An 18,282-nucleotide genomic window follows, 5' to 3' on the forward strand; every position below is an offset into this window, starting at 1 on the left:
ATAGATCTGATATATGCGATAATTAGATCTTCTCTGGACTTTAACTTTTGAATCTCCATGGCCTTCCCCTACTGGTGTAGAAGAGGTACTATCCCAAGGGCGTCCCTAATTCGCTCCTATCTGGATCTTGATGTCTCAGGGTTCTCCCTTTGGTTTCTTTCCAAATCTGTAATTTCTGCCCTCAGATCTGTAAGACCTTTGTGTAAATCGGGTAGGATCTTAGGGACCTTGTCCACACTTTGGCTTAAGGATTCTATTTTCATAGGTATATGGATTAACCTATGTCCATACTCTTGGACTGTCTTTTGTATCTCCCTCAGATCTTGGGAGATCTTCGAGGTATCCGGCTCGAGTTCTTTCCAATCAGTCATAATTTTTAGAACTGAAATTATATAGGAATTTACCCGTTCCGCTTCTCCTGACTGGGATTCTACCATGGACTTCAGTGGAGTATAGACGTCTCACTGCATTCCCTAGTAGTACTTGTCGAACCTCAAAATTTCCCAACCACTCTTGTTCTTCTTCTGGCGTGAGAAGTTTTGGATCAATCATCTTGGGACCGTTGTAACACTTGTCAAGAATTTCCATGAGAAATTCTCTTCTTTGTATTTCCAGAATCTGGAAATATTCCCTATTTTCAGAGTAACTCGAACTTTCGTTCCGTTCTATTTTCTCTCGAAGAGTCTCTTCCATTAGTGGATAAATAATATCAAAATACAATAAAATCATACGTTTCTTCAATAAACATAGGCTCTAATACCATTTTGGCGACCATGGATGAAAAATTATAATTTTAGTGTAAATAGACTAAAAGAACTCTTTTAAAATTTGCTCAGGGTTAAAAGTGTCCAAAATTCCGTCTGTGGTCCAAATTTAAGCGGCTCTGCAAGTTACTGGACTTAATTGTAAATGCGTAAACATAGTGAACTAAAATTGAACGCGGGGAAACTTATTGGACCAAAATAATCTTTGTCCCTTTTAAAAATTGTATCTCACTAAATATTGAGAAGAATCTTTTGTTTTTTGTGATTATTCGCGTGCTATAATGTCTAAATAAAAATAATTTAAAAGTTATACCATTTAACCATATTTAATAATCCCTTCAACCAATCACCATATTAAATTATCATATGGAATATCATACGTACAACACGTCAAATCAAACATGTAATGTATTATGGGGTTAATAATCATTCTATTCCTCATCTCACTCAAAATCACATTATACTTAATCCTGCCACATAAACCAAATGAGGCCTAAGAATTTATATATGTCTGTTCCTTATTAATTCTCATGAGACATCTGTGTTTATCATGATCCACACAAGAAGCCAATTACATTAATATCACGCTTACTTGAAAAATCGTGTTTACATGCATGTATTTGAGTCACGACAAGAATAGGAAACATATATATATATACACACTTCTATTCTTTGCATATATATCATATAATGATACAATATTATTTAATTGGCAAAATTGTATTATTGGTCCCGTTAGATTAGACCGTTATCACTTCTAGTCCCACGCTATTCATGATCAACGCTTATGGTCCCCTAGTTTCCAGATTTTAACAATATTTGTCGTTTAATCAAATCTTTTTTCTATTCTTAGATAATCTACCCCTTATGCTCATAAATAGGCCCAACATGCTTCCAAGATAAATTAAGACCCCATAAATTCATACCTTGCGGGGTATACCAACTCCTCGATTTTACGGACTTCCTCCAACCACACTACCGCAACAGATGGTTCGCAGGCACTTGGCTCCTTCAGCAACAAACAGCACAACCCTATTTTGTTTCCTAGCTTAGGGCGTAAAAGGTATTCCAATACAGGGACTTAATAGAATTTTGGATAAACAGGTTGAATAGAAGCCTTATTTTTATTGAAAAAATATAGAGACGTTACATAGATATTATTCCTCCATTGGAGGAGATGACTATTAAGCCTTTCATATTATAGAGGACTTGGCTCGTTGGAGAAACCCCCACAAACTGAAAAATTAAAATACTACAAAAGACTGAAAAACTCAAAATTCTTAATGCTTTGAAGACTAGGAGAAGTTTTCTATTGATACCCCTCTGCTTCATTGTATCTTTATTTATAGGCATCCGCGGACTTCAAATTCGGACTTCAAACTTGTTTTTCGATGATGTCATTGTACTCGTCATCATCTTGTCTCTTTCGAAGGATGTCACTGCGTTCGTCATTGCCTTGTTCTTTTCAGTTGTTGGTTATGATGGCTTGTCGGTGATGTGATTTCCAGTTGGCTTCTTTGCTGTTTGTTGGCCTTTGTCGTTTTCTACCGACAGTCTTATCCTTGCTTTTTTATATTTTTTTATTTTAACTTCTTTTTGTAAATTTTTTTCTCATTTTCCTGTCCTTGTCTCCTTCGGGTTTATTTTGTGTGACCCGAATTTTTGTCACGAACAGGGGCTTCTCTTGTTTTTCACAGCAAGGGCAAAAAAGAATATACCATTGCCCAACATGCAATATGTTGAACGTTTTCATCCTTATAGCTCCAGTCGCAGGCAGCTTATTCTCCCAAATTAAGATTCTCATCTCTCAAATAAGCTTTCTACGAACTCAGTGCTTTTTCCTATCATAGAATTTAACAGAACAGCTCTATTCACATTGTTGGAGAAGATTTTGAATGGATATCTAACTTTGTCCATCTCACTGAGACAGACCCATAATCCCCAAGCTCTTCTGGTAGAGATACTATCTTCGCTGATGGCTGATACCAGGAGAGCTTCTCCTGAGGCAGCTTTGATTTTATTGAAAGCTACCATGTCTGGCCTCTGCAACTTCATGAAATGAAATGCTGGATGAGACCCCTTTCCTGGCGTTTCTAGAGCAACTGATAAGAATTTTGTCTCTAAAACATCACCTCTTTTTAGGTGGAGGTTGTTTTGCCATGAATCAAAGACCGCCCCACTAATCCATTCTGAAAGTTTGAAATTTCTGAAAAACTTGGTGATATAATATGAACTATAGCAAAAGTTCCAAAATCATATCATTCTCGGATATCTTCTGGTTTAGACCATTCATACATCTAGGCCCTGTTATATTTTTCGTATGTTTCGATAATGATATTTCTTGGATTCACTCCTCTGGGAGAAATTAATTTTTCCCACATACGCTGATAGTCCTGCCAAGCAGAAGAAGTTATCAACTCGTTACTATTAACCTTAGAGGTGCCTGTCATTGGCCTAAGGCTAATCTCCCCTTCTTTCACCAGAGAGGTGCTGGGTTGACTTGAACCTACAAGAGTTTGCACTTCGTGTGATTCAACTATTGCCGTTTCACCAGAGTCTGGTGATGGCCTTTTGCTATCGGTACTCGAATCCGACGCTACAGATCTAGTGTCCTGTACTCTAAAGGCATGTTTAGGGTCATGCTCCCTCAACTCGTGAGTCATCCCTGAAGGTGATACCTTCCGAATTGGTTCTCGTAAGTCGTTCCATATCTATGTGGATGCTAGTAAGGAACTCCTTATTGCGACCTGGACTATGTCTAGATCAGCTCTTTATTTTGTCCGGCAACTTGGGCATTCACCATTAGCTGTCCGAACTATCTGTCAAGCTCCTCGAGGTTTTCTCGGAGGTGCCTGAGTCTCAACATGATGGAGTTTACTTCAAATGCCTCCATCTCTCGTCAAAAAATTGGCAAGAACATTTTAATGAGATTTTATAACGATAGTATTATAACAATAATATTGGCATTCAGTTTATCATCTAATAATATGCGCTTTCTCTATTTTCGATTCTAATTTTTTTTTTTAAGAAAGCCTTGACATTAGTATTATCAACTTTTAAAGTAAATTCTTTAGCAAGTAAAAATAAAGGCCATTTCTTAAAAGCCTTCCAAACCGCAAAGAATTCTTTCTCGTTTATATGCCTAACTTTGGCTTGCTGTTCTGAGAACAACCCTCCTGTGTATCTACAAGGTTCTTCCCCTGTAGTTGTCTTCTTCATGAGCACTGCTACCCATCTATAGTCAGTGGCGTCTGTGTAGACTACTAATTCATCCCTGTCTTGTGGTATAACAAGCTTTGGTAGGTTACAGCTCACGAATGCTTTTTGTGTGGATTTCTTCCCATTCCAACTTTGAACTTTTTGTTTCTTACAAAAATGGTCCGAAATCCTTCCTGATCTTGCAAGATCCTTATGAAGATATCAGCAAAATTAACAACTCCCAAGAAGCTTTGCAATTGCTTCTTGTTTTTGAGCACGTCTGGAAAAAATTACAGATTTTCTCCACAATATGGTCTTGTAACCCAATCCCTGTTTCGTCAATAAGAATTCCTAGAAATTCGATTTTATTGACAGCAATAGTAGCTTTCTTCTCAAAAAGTTCTAAACCTTCTTTATGGCATGCATCAAAAAATATTTCAAGATGTTTGATATGTTCTTTCATATTTTAAGATGCAATCAATGTGTCGTCAATATAGACAGACATGAATTCAAAGTAATCTTTAAAAAGATTATCCTCTTTCTTTGGAATATCTGGGTGCATTAGCTAAACCCATTGGAAGCACATTCTAGATATATTGTCCTTGTGGTGTGGAGAATGCAGTAAATTTCTTTGATTCACTCTCCATCTTAGTCTGATAAAATCCAGATTTGCAATCAAGCTTAGAAAACACTTTTGCCCCTTTAATGCAATCAATTAAGTGTTCTCTACTAGGAATGTAATAAGCATCAAACTCTAATATTTTATTAATGCCTTGATAGTTAATTACCAACCTGAGTTTAACTCTCTCAATCTCACCATGGTTTCTTACCAGAAATCCAGGGCTGCTGTAGGTAATGATTTCAGGCTCGATAAGTCCAAGACTGATATTGTCTTTGATAATCATTAGCATACCTTTCTTGTCTTCCTTATTCATTTGGATAGGTTTGTATCGAACATACTCGTACTTGCATTCTTCCTTGAGCTTTAATAGATAGAGTCTCCAGGTTCAATGAGTCCAAGACCGATATGCTCTTTGATTATCATCTGCATATCCTTCTTATCCTCCATGTTCATCTGGATAGGTTTATATTAAACATACTCGTACTTGCATTCATCTTTGACGCTCAGAGTAGCTTCAATCTTGTTCCTATCCCACCATGCTAGAGGGTTTTCACTAAAGTTCCTCTGGATTAGCCTCTTGACATTTTCAAAAAAAAGCTTGCTTTCCTTGCTGATATCTAGCGATTTCATTTTCAGTAGTGCTTCTTTCACGTTCATAATTTCCTCCTCGAATTCCTTATAGAACTATCATTGTCCATGAGTCCCTGTTGCCTGAAAGACAAAAGGACCTTACCAAATTTCATCTTATCCTGCATTTTTGGATGAGTTAATCTGGCATCAAAATCACCACGTTTGCTGCGAAAATCTATTGGCGTTATCTTGTTAAATGCCTTTTTTCTTTGCAACACCTATATCTCACTACCACAGTTAGTAGTAAAGATTAACAGATTCCTTTGATTATCTTGCATATATCTTGAAAATGTTTGAATAAAATTGTTACGTAGCAAGATATCGGCACCTGTTTTGTGAAAGTAAATAGGAGGCGTTTTTACCCTAAACCAGGGCGATCCGAATGCTCCTTCGATCATGATCTTGGCTTCTCGTATTTCCTTTGAGTATCAAGATTTTTTGAGAAAAATCCCTTCCTGCAATGACGGGTAAGGTTTCCCTTGCTTGTTTAGGGATCTGGTGTCATACTTTGGCGAATTCCTTGAAAATTTTAGGAATCTCAATATACTCTTTCCTAAGAAACAAATCTGAATGATGCGTATTGAAAAGGGCATAAGCTATTCTGTAAGTTATAGAATATGGTCTGTTACCTTCTTTCATTATATGTTTTCTCTTAAAATCTTGATGAAGGGTTAAGACTGTATAGAAATCTTGGTCTGCTAGGTTGTATGCAATCCTAGGATGAATATCAAAAATCAATTTTACTGCATACAGATTTCCTATCATTGTTCTAAGACAACCATATCTTTAGTTATTGATTTTTCTATCCATTATCGATAAATGCATTTCTGAATCAATTCCTTCCTTAAAAGTTGTTTTATTACTACTTCAATAGTTCCTATGTGGATCCATTTCATAGTAACAGCTCTTCTTCTCTAAGCTTACTTAATTTTTCAAGAATTTCTTCTTTAGGAATTAATTGCATCTCGATCACATTAAGAGTAAGTTCCATAGGTATAGCAAACTCACCTGAACTTACTTTGTAGATTATGTGAAGGTTTCTTTAGTTCAGTCCTATGTGGTTCAGGACTTTCCCAATTCTTCCAATCCTAAATCCATCATATGGGCTCAGGTTGGAATCTGTCGCATGATTCTTTCCATAGTTTTGTTTGACACCTTCATTCTTGAAAAGAATCCTGACAGGCTTTCGGAAGTTTGAAGCCTATCTCCCTCGTTGTAATTATTCTGACTCGGTTGAAGATCCATCTGAATCCGTCTCTACTTCTTCCTCGTGGACACTTTCCTCTTACGGGAGGTCTTCGAATTGGTAAATGGGTACCAAATCGCCATAGTGGACTGCATCTAAGATGTCATCCGTGGGCTCAAATTTTCGTAAATCACCACGTTTCTACCGGCAGTCAGGAGACATATGTCCTTGTGCTCTGTAGGTCCAGCAATTATAGTCTTTGAAACTTTCATTGGCTCTTGTATGGGCTCTTCTGAAAGTTCTTCTTGTAGGGGTTCTTCCTGTGGATCTTGGATCTGTGCGTCTAGATCCTTAGGGTGAAGCCCTTGTTGGTCCTGTTCTCTGTCCAGATTTATATGTTCTAGCTATGGACATGGACCACCATGATCTCAGTCAGGAAATGGTTCTTCTGGAAATTCTAGGGTAGGAGTCACTATTTTGCTTCCTCCTTTTACTTGGCTCACTTAATTCTCCTATAATAATTGAAAAATCATTGTTATCACAACAGAGAGGAGTTCGTTTGATTTTACCTCTCAGTCTTTTCATGTTCTTCTGTATAGATGCTTGATAACACCAATCCTTCAGTTTGTCTTTAAGGAAAGACATTTTTCGTGCCACTGAATCTAGATGTCCTTCAAGTAGTTTATATGACTGGATCGATACTTCCCTCCATGGACTGCATATATTTGCGAAGAACATTGGAGCTGCTACTTCTATTGCTACTCCACTTTGGAAGAAATACTTGTCAAACCCATAAATATATTCATCTACTGTGCAAATACTTCTTAGTTCAAGGCTGAACTGAGCTTTTGCATATTCTCTAGCCTTTTCTACTTTACTTCCTTTGAAGTATCCATCTCCGATGAAGTGTATCTTGATAAGCCTGCCTAGCAGGTCTACTATCGCGCCTTTCGAATCTCCGGCAAGGATACTGGCTTTGGTATCTTCTGGGTATTATCCCATCCGATCTTTAAAGATCCCTCCAAGCTCATCTCAACAAGTTTTATAAAGCTTTCCTTGTCGAGCTCTAAGGTAGTTGCTGCTATCTTGATGGCTGCAACCCATTCGTCTATCAACTTCTCGTTATTTCAGAAATTGATAATATCCAAGTTAAGTATAGCGCCGTATGGATGCAAGAGCTGGAGCATGGTCCTTGCCCAAGGTGTATTTTCAGGCACTCTCTTTGGATTTCTTCCTATTCTTCTTTAGCCTAGTTTCCACAAACGTTGGAGTGGCATCAGTATGGAAATCCACACTTTCTCTTATTGGTTGATCCTGTGGAGGATCATTAGAACATGTACTTCCCTCTGGCGGTGGTAGGGCTGAAGTGATTTCATTTGTTTGGATATTGACTAAATCCACAATCCTGAGTTGGGAAAAGGATTCCGCCATTTCTTGAAGATCTGATAGATCTGCTATCGTTACCTCCATTATTTTATAGATTTGATAGATGCGATAATCAGATCTTCTCTGGACTTCTGCTTCAGAATCTCCATGGCCTTTCCCTTCTGATGCAGAAGAGGTACTATTCGAAGGGCATCCCTGTTTCGCTCTTGTCTGGATTTTGACGTCTCAGGGTTTTCCCTTTGGTTTCCCTTTAGTTTCGCTCTCGTCCACCTTTTGGCTCAAGGATTTTATTTTCATACGTATATGAATTAACCTATGTCCATAATCTTGAACTGTCTTTTGTACCTCCCTTAGATCTTGGGAGATCTTCGATGTATCCTTCTCGAGTCCTTTCCAATCAGTTCCTTTAATCATAATTTTTAGAATTGAAATTATGTAGGAATTTACCTGTTCCGCTTCTTCTGGCTGGGATTTTACCATGGACTTCAGTGGAGTGTAGACGCCTCACTGCATTTCCTGGTAGAACTTGTCGAACTTCAAAATTTCTCGGCCATTCTTGTTCTTCTTCTGGCATGAGAAGTTTTAGATCAATCCTCTTGGGACCGTTGTAACACTTGTCAAGAATTTCCATGAGAAATTCTCTTCTTTGTATTTCCAAAATCTGGCAATATTCCCTTTTTTTAGAGTAGCTCGAACTTTCATTCTGTTCCTTTCTCTTTCAGATAGTCTCCCCCATTAGTGGATAAATAATATCAATATGTAATATAACTATATATTTCTTCAATAAACCTAGGCTCTGATACCAATTTTCACGAGCAGGGTATTAGCATGTAATTTAGAGATGAAGTGGGACTAAATATGTCATTTTCAGAAAACTAATGGACTAAAAATGTTGGCCCCGAAAAGTAAGGGACGGAAAGTGAGAACTACCCTATCTTACGGGACTAAATCTGTCATTTCCTCTATTTAATTTGTTACAATGCTAGTTTTATATACAATGAACAGTTACAATGCTGCCCTTGGGGACAGTATATTTTTACTAAGACCTTTTCAGACCTTCTTCATCTACTTGCTTTGAACCTTGAACTGAAAATCGGAGTGCCTCAATGGCATCTTCATTTGATAAGAAAACAGCATCCTTCCCGATCATGTCGATGAATTTTGTAACCATCAACTTGTCCATAACATCAATTCTGGGGTTAATTATGATCATCTGCAACAATTTGCAAAGTTAAATTCATCGAGATATAGGTTAATATTTCTCAGTTCAGTTCATTCAACACTATTGGAACAATAACGATATGTGTATTATGTAAAATAACCACGAATGTATGTGTTTTAGTTACCTTCATTCCTTTACATTCCAAGTTTCGTTGGACTTCGTGTAAAGATTCCACTCCTGTAGTGTCGATCGCCGTCACAGCTGTCACAGTTGACGAGATATTAAGTTGTGTCATTGTTCAATGAAACATTTAGGGTTTAGACGATTGATTTTCAATAGTTGTGAACCCTAATGACATATAATCTAACCAAATCAAGGGAAAGTTCTTGCTTCTCAAAGTCAAAATATAATTTCTGAGTTTGTAAGCATTTCATCTTTGATTTAAAATTATTACGTTCAGATTGATGGATTTGAATTCGAGGGAAGCATATGAAAAATGGGATTTTAAATGGCCTCAAATAAGAAGAACTTGAAATCTATCGATATTTAAGGAGTTATAGTTCAGATTCAAGTTGAAAGACTCAAAATCTTTTAAATTTAGAATTATCCGAACAATTCAGAAAAAATTGTTATTAGAGATTTGAAGTCCACAAATCCAAATGTAACTTAGAAGTCGGATAAGAAATCTAACCTCCAAAATCAAGTAACACGAACTCAACATTATACTCTGAAGCCATGGCCAACTCATTTTCATCTCGAACCCATCTCAAGATCCTGTTCGTCAAAATTTATCCATTAAAATAAGAAAAATTAAAAGAAACATGTAAACAAACAAGTAAAAATAAATAATGTATTTCGTATTTAGTGAAAAATTAACCTTTCTTTCATGAAATTGGCATTTGCAAAATAGATGGGAGAACCAATCTGTAGAACTAGAAATCCTGGAATCGTTGTTGCGCCTGGATACTGCTCAATATCACGATATAGCTTTGAGTTTGGTATGTTCCCAAGCTTGCAAGTCGCTGGCCTTGCCATGTATAGAAGTGCTCTCACCAATGCCAACCCTACCTATGAACCAATTCAAGACTACCATCACTACATGAACATAACATTTGATTATGACTAATTATTATGGTTAAAAATCAATTAGTTCTAGCAAAAAAATGATTGACTGCCATGCAATGGTTGTTGATTGTAATTTTTGCGAGTCTGGCTAATACATTTGTAATGCTAAATGCCATGGCAAAAATAATTTATATGGTAAATAAGTTAAGTTTTTGCATTGATTTTCATTAAATTATGGTTAATAATGATTATTTACCACAGCTTCAATCCATAACACATAAAATCATTGCCAATAGTAATATTTTTTCTATCTATCTCTGTCACACATTGGCTAACAGTACTTGCGGAAATTGCTTACCACCTCATCTAAGAATTTAAGATGTTAGAGAAGATAATCATTCAATATTAATATCTTATAACGCTCCCCTCATGTGCAAATGTCCTACGTGAAATCTTTGTTAATGTGTGGCAATAAAATTAGAGCTCAAGACTTATTGTTTGGTTGGGTATTGATACTATGTATGTGACCACCTAATCGAAGAGTTTAACTTATTAGAGAAGAATCATTTACTATTAATAGGAAAAAAAATGCAAGCAACCTTCATACGATATTGTAAATGAGCAAATTACCCCTCCATGCACAAAAGAATAGTAATTTACCTCCCTGTGTTTTCTGAAATTCAACTATTTATTTTCCTATGCTTTTTAGAATAAATCAATTTGCTTCCTTAGATAGGGAGGTAAATTATTTCATTTTAAAAAGTAAAGGAGGTATATTGTTATTTTTTTTCATAGAGGGGTAGTTTATTCATTTGAAATTGACATTGGTTAAATTTCTATTCACCTAAATATGGGACGAGATAGAAAAACTCATTAAGGGTCACTGGAAACTAATTAGCACTGCATTCTAAGATGATATCTAGTGACGGTATTGTGGATCTTACTGATATCATGAGTCCCATGTCCATGCTTATGAAGGAAACGCCGAAGAATGCAGACATACAAATGATGAAATCGAATTTGTCGGTCTTGAAGAGATAATACGCCTTTTTATACTTGATGAGGCCGAGCATTGCTGAGATGATAATGGCGGAGAGTGCAACTTGAGGAGTATAGCTGAACAGAGGGGCCAAGAAGAGGAGTACCATCATCATGCACACAGACTGCACCACGTTAGACATAGGAGTCTTGCATCCAGCATTCACATTAACTGCAGTTTTCGAGAACGGGCCTACAAGATCAATGCCCTATTGTTAAATCATCGCTCCATCTAAAAGATAAAGTTGTTAGAAACAAGTCATTTAATATTTATTATCTTAACACTTTTATCATCATTTCAATGTTACCATTTTTTCAAATTTAAGAACAAATATGTAAAATCACAAGAAATCTTGTCAAGTTTGATAGAATATAAAACATTTATTTATCATGATCTATTAGGGGCTCAAATGGTGTCACTCGAGCCAGCCTAAATGTAAGTAAATAAGGAATTAGGCTAGATATCTCAAAATAACCCCTCCAATCCCCACAAGCAAACAAGATCTCAGTGTTTTAACTGTGATATAATAATTATAGCAAAAATAAAAATTGTTTTAGTTTTTTTAGAAGTTCTTGAGCCATAAATAGTAATATAAGTTTGAGAAAATTGAAGTGTATATTTTTTATTTATTACAAAGTATAAATGCAGTTGTTTACCAGTAGTTAAGTAGCAGGATGTTATGGATCCTACAATGTTCATCAGGCCATAGGCAACCATCTCCTTGTTACCATCAATCTGCTCGTTTGTTGATATGGCAAAACTTCTCCCAATGGCTATTCCTTCCTGCATAAGAAATTACACCGACACATTAGAATAAGTTTATTATTTTATTTAGGGATAATTACGCTCTCGTTTCCTAAAATTTAATATAATTATACGTAAACCTCTTAAAACTTAAAAAATTATATCTAGTACCCTTGAAGGTTCCATCATCTAATAAGTAAATCTCTCCATTGGTCAAAATTCATCGAATTTGATATTACTAAAAATACCAGATAAAAATCCATATCTACCCTCAATTGACTTATTACTATTTTATTGAAAGTCAAATAAAATTATTTATGACCGAATTATTCGTATACATCTTCAAATTATAATGCATGTGAGGAGGTATATCTTCACTATTGTAAGGAGAAGTTTAGTCACAAAAGATTTATTTAATCTGGAATAAGTTAGTAAAATAAGTTAATCTATGAATATCGATTTTCATTCAATGTTTTTGTTATTATCGACAAATTCAAATTATGACTAACTAAGGAACCATTTCTTAAACTATATGAAATTTACGTATAGTTACACAAAACCTCATAGGATTGAGGTATAATTATTCTTTTATACATCATATAAATTATGTTTTTGTCTTATATACAAACACATACTAGTAAATGAATTTCATTTCGACTAAATTGTTTTATTTTCATAGAGATTATATACAATGAAATGAAATGTCAAGCAATCAAAAATAGAATAAAAGTAAATAATAAAAATATATAAAGAGTGGCTCACCGCGAGGGCTATCAAGCCAGTGATAAGTCCTGCTTTTATTGGCCCATATATATATTTGGGGTTGAAGATCAAACGGTTAACCGAAGGTTCGTTTATCCCTTTTTTAAGAGGGCCCACCTGAAATGCATGAAAAAATATACACATCAATTTTAACACACTAACTGTGCATGATACAGGAGTTTTATGTATATATAATAAATAATTTTTTTATATTCTAAAATTATTTAAATAACAATAAAATATACAGACTAACACAACATATTTAAAAATAAGTTTTAAGTATTTTATCGACACAATAAATTATTGGTGTATATATATATATGTAAAAGGTACATATACAAGTCGAAGATCAAACGGCTAACCGAAGGTTTATTTATACCTTTCTTATGAGGGCCCACCTGAAATATATCAAGAATTATACACATGAATTACAACACACTAGCCATTCATAACACGGGATGTTTATGTATATAAAATAAATAATTTTTTTATATCTTAAATTATTAAAAATAAAAATAAAATATATAGACTAACACAACATAGTTAAAAATAAATTTTAAGTATTTTATCGACACAACAAAATATTGGTGTGTATATATATACATATATATATATAAAAGGTACATATACAAATAATGAAATTTATTATTGGGTTAGTTCCATATTATCCCTTCAGTAAAAGCACTATAAACACAAATCCCCATCAAATATTTAGATATTTGTCTCATTTTATGTATTGTGTATTTTATTTTAATAAGTTTTTGTTATATTGATGTATTGTTCAATTTAGTAAATTATTAATGTAATTATATAATCTCACTTCTATAAAGAGAAAAAAAAAACGAATGATAATATGACTCCCAAATTCTTGACCAAGAAGTTCGTTGACTTTTATTTTAGAGAGTAAGGTTGTCTTTTTTTTTTTTAAATATAGGGCTTGTACTATTTTCTGTTGTTTTTTTAAAGAAGAATTTTTATGTATTAGTATTTTGACAGAAATATTTGTAACGGGTAGATACTATACACACATGGGGTGCAAAATTATGAAATTGAATAATTATGACTCACAATTGCAATATCATATTTCTCAGCATGAGCGAAGTAGGCGAAGAGGCAACCGGCAACCACAACTGCCATGGGGCCAATGGCCGACACCCAGAATAGCTTTGGTTTCTTCTTCTTCTGCATGTCCACAAACTTTTATTATAATCATAAAACATCACATTAGCTGTTAATTTGTTTATGTTTTTCATTTTCGATTTTTGAAACAGTAATTAAAGAGAAAATATATTTGTTAATATATGTTGTTATTGAAAAATGCAATTTTTTTTATTAATATAAACATATTCTCATTTTCGTACAGCAATATGTACCAAATTAATGTAAGGGCATGTTTGGGTGTCAACTTACCACAAATCTGGTGAATTGGAGAAAGATAAGAAACACCATACCAATAACAGCGCTCTTCCAATTGAACTGTGAGGAAAGAAACATGATGAAAAGGGAAAGTTTTAAGTAAATTAAATACGAATAGAAGAAGGAGAGAAATCAGAGAAGCAACAATTTATCTCTCTATTTTTTTTAAAAATATAACAATTTTTCTCTCTTATGTTTTTTAAAGCGAAGTAAATTGCTATTTTTCTTCATAGGGAGATAATTTAGTCATTTGCAATATCACAGTGGGGTAAACTGCTATTCACCCTATTTTTATATGCAGTTCGCAAAAAATACCATTTTCTCAAAATTAGATATACTAAAACATAAATTTAGGTATTTAAATATAGGCACACAATCAACAATGTCTTAACCTAGTGATTGAGGTCCCATGAACAAGTTTGAGGTTATGGGTTTGAGTCTCACCTGTGCGGGTATTTGTCACACTTCATTTGAGTATTTTATCTTGTTTACTGGTTTTAATCCTATTAATATATTTGTTGAATCAATGTATAAAACAGAAAAATCACAAGCGTACATACCTCGTGCCTATTTTCATGAATTGCTTTAAGTACATCAACTACGCCAGTGCTCTTTGTAAAATGCTTCAACCCCAACAATCCTTTCATCTGCTGCAGGCAGATAAGAACAGCCGTTCCCCCCATGAAGCCCGTAATTGTTGAATGTGCCAGAAAGTCTATCAATATACCAAGTCTGCACATAATAGAAAAATAAAATAAAATAAAATTAGCACCATATATATTAATGATATATTATATCGACACTTTCTTTATTCTACTTCAATTGCACAAACATTTAACCTTTCTTGCAAAACTATAAATATATTTATTGAAGTTGTAGTTGTAATTACAAGTACATCCTATTTAGGGACAAACTTTTACAAATATATCCTTGATTTCATTACAATGAGACTCCTCAAAGGGTGTATTTATAATTTTACAGGTGTTGGTGTAAGTAGATAAAAACATGAAAATGTTCATAATTAAGCTCCTATCTAATATCTAAAGTATTTATCAATTGAAGGGTGCAATTACACTAATCTCTTGCTAATGAGGCTTAACTCAGTTGGCAAAGCTAAGACCCATGGCCTTACAGGCCATGAGTTCGAACCCTACTATATGCAGGGTTATTTAGATTTCTTTATATGATATTATTGATAATAATATGATTGTTGTGTTTCTCTTTGTTAGATATTGATACTTGATAGTAATAACTGTAATCGAATTATTTCAATTATTTTGATCAGAATATGGTTGTTATAATTGTCTTTGTTAGATATTGATATTTCACATTAGTGATCATAATCGAATTATGTTCGTTAATAATAGTTGATCGCTTCAAATAAAATTTACACTGACCTATTGAAAAGTTAGTTTAATTATACTATACACTTAAATAAATTTTGACAATCAATTAAAACGGAGAGGAATAATAGCCTGAAAATCATGTAAAAAAATAAATAGTTTTGGGGGTTTTTGGCTGACCTCAAGATGCCCAAAGCAGTCTGAAACAAGCCAGAGAAAAAGGTGGCCGTGAACACAAGACTTATATACAGTTCCTGATTTGTAGTGGGAGATGCCAATTCCCCAATGGTTTCTGCTATAAGCAAAGAACATGCTGCCACTGTTCCCACCGCCAAATGCTTTGAACTCCCAAAAACAGCATACACCAGAGGTGGTACAAAACTGGAGTCTGCCCACACACAACCATTCATCAAACATACATCTCATCCAAAAGTTTAAACCGAAAAATAAAATAAACAACTAAAACGAGAGAGAGAAAGAAGTGGTTACAAAGGCCAATAACGGGAGGAATCTTAGCAAGGTTAGCATAGCTGATGCCTTGAGGGATAGCGAGGCTGGCAATCGTGATGCCGGCAAGCAAATCATACTTGAAAAATGAGAGACTATATTTGGGAAGCCATTCGCATATGGGAATGAAATATTGAATAGTTTTAAGCAATCGACGTCCCAAAGGCTCGTTTTTCAATAGGTGAAATGGGTCGTCCGGGAATAACGTCTCTTTCACCTTCGATTTCAACACAGTTCCGAAGCTGCGTGGGGGTCCAAAGTTGACACTACGACTCTCTTCCGTCCCTGTCGTCATACTTCCTTCTCTACTACTCCTGGGAATTATGACACAATTCTGCACCATACACGCACAAACACATATATATATGCATTGGATAAGTCATATCACAAATCAACTCCAAGTACTACATAGTATTATACTAGGAAAGGGTTTATTGGTACGTATATTAAAAGTTGAGGTTTCATGAATAAGCATCATAAATACTAATTAGTAATTAATATGTGTCGATACGTGAGAAAATTATATTTTTTGAAAAAGAAATAAGTGTAATTATAAATTACTTAAGTTGTCGAATACAAATAAATGATAAATAATATATAAATAAGTATAAAAATACTAAAGATGATCAACATATAAATTAATTCAAGTTACAAATTTACTTAAAAAAATGAGGGATTAATCTTTTGAATAAAGATAATCAATGGAGATATTATCTAAATACAAATAGAAAATAGAAAATAATTTTTTTAAGTATTATTTGATATCAAAATAAAATGTAAATTATATTACTAACCAATGTTATACAAAAAAATCTAATGAAGATCTTTTGGATGAAAAGACAAATAATTTTACACTTATCTAAATATAAATAAGAATAAAAACAATTTTTTGCATAATAAAATAGAATTCAAACAGGGTATCTAAATTATATACATGATATATGTATTTATTTATGTTATGTTATTTTATTGTAATTTATTATTTAGTTGTTCATCACATATGCATGTCGATGTAGGATGAAATGCATGCATTGTAATCCCTTAACTTTGGGTCATTTAACTTTTAAGTCTTTAACTTTTTCACATAGTATTTTTGTCCTATATTTTTTATTAATTTTTGCAATTTCAGTCATTTTTCTCTATGGCCAGATGGGTGAACTCCGATGAAAAAAATGATTACAATCACGAAAATTAAAAAATACAATCTCAAATGCAATTCTAGAAAGTTAAAGAATAAAAATACAAAGTAAATTAAGTTATGGATCAAAAAATACCAAATTTAAGCGTGTTAATTCAATTTCTGCGATAAAGAAAACGAAAAGATTCTAGTGAACATATCAATCAAAATCAATGCCTCATTATTATTGAAAAATTCTTATCCAGATCAAGTTCGGTCGAGTCAAACCAACCACAGAGCAAATGTATCGCACTTGCTATGTGATTTGTTACTTTTCTTGAATTGTGCACCAATCACACGAATTTGATTAGTTCTTATTCCGCCGAATCAGGTTTAGACTAAAATTCCCCCATTATTATCACTATAAAACAATTATTTCAAAGATGAACACATGGAAAGATCAAAATTATCCCAAAGTCGGATGACTGTAAATTTAAAAGTGGAGAATATATATGTTACCGAAATATGCTCTGGAAATGGTCAGTTATTGATGAAGCTTTAAACAATGGCCCCAATAGAAGAAGTTTAATGCAATGCTGAAAAGGGAAAAAAGAAAGGCCAGCTTATATACACAGGAAAAGTAGTGGGGTTAGAAGATATGTCTTATTACCCAGGTAAATCTCAATGATTTACATTGCTAATCTCAATTGATGTTAGACAAAGTTGAGTTAACGAAGGGGTATGCACAGCATGACCTGAAAACCATTTCAACAAATATTTATCCTAATTTATATGCTGGAGTTTTGGATTTATGAAGAAGCAGTTTTTGGAAAGAAGAGATGTGTGGATGAGAGACTTGAAACCTATAATTAGCCAACTGTTAGGAATGCTTTTAGGATGCAGCTAGCTTCAAATGAGGAGCGTTTGTGTCTTTCATTTGTAACATATAAGAGGAAAAATGCATGCTTCTCAATGTTAACTACTTACGGGATTATTGTAACAGAATCACGTGTGAAATAATAATAGGCGAAAAGTGAGGACAATGCAATCCTTGAATCTATACTAATTTTCAAAAAAAGTTACTTTTGATTCATAACTTGCGACTTCCGTATTAAAATTTAAAATATCAATAGTACCCTTAAATATTTGTATTAAAATAATTACTTATCTTGTGATTCAGTACTATTATTTTATTTATGCTCCAGTTTCACTCATGTTAATCACTTCATTTTTTTTAATCATATATTGATTTTTATTTTCAAAATCCGTGTTGTAGGTATATAATTATATGGATGAAGTATTTCGTACCAGGATGGGTAGTACATGAAAACAAAGCCACTT

At 34.0% G+C, this 18,282-nt stretch overlaps 1 protein-coding gene across 2 annotated transcripts; it reads right to left on the reverse strand.

Moving 5' to 3' along the window:
• On the reverse strand, positions 8,634–17,695 carry LOC105172284 (probable sulfate transporter 3.5). 2 transcript variants are annotated; one of them, XM_011093666.2, is made up of 13 exons: positions 17,461–17,695; positions 15,807–16,158; positions 15,498–15,705; positions 14,535–14,706; positions 13,969–14,034; positions 13,627–13,740; positions 12,559–12,675; positions 11,709–11,835; positions 10,958–11,244; positions 9,826–10,016; positions 9,640–9,722; positions 9,133–9,209; positions 8,634–8,999 (listed from the first exon to the last, which is right to left on the reverse strand). In XM_011093666.2, the coding sequence occupies exons 2-13, from the start codon at positions 16,117–16,119 to the stop codon at positions 8,826–8,828; spliced, it is 1,929 nt and encodes a 642-aa protein (XP_011091968.1). In that variant the 5' UTR covers positions 16,120–16,158; positions 17,461–17,695; the 3' UTR covers positions 8,634–8,825. The 2 variants fall into 2 exon arrangements, with proteins under 2 accessions (XP_011091968.1, XP_020552866.1); XM_020697207.1 differs by having other exon boundaries at positions 17,612–17,693.

This window comes from Sesamum indicum, linkage group LG10, assembly GCF_000512975.1.
Source record: "Sesamum indicum cultivar Zhongzhi No. 13 linkage group LG10, S_indicum_v1.0, whole genome shotgun sequence".
NCBI lineage: Eukaryota > Viridiplantae > Streptophyta > Magnoliopsida > Lamiales > Pedaliaceae > Sesamum > Sesamum indicum.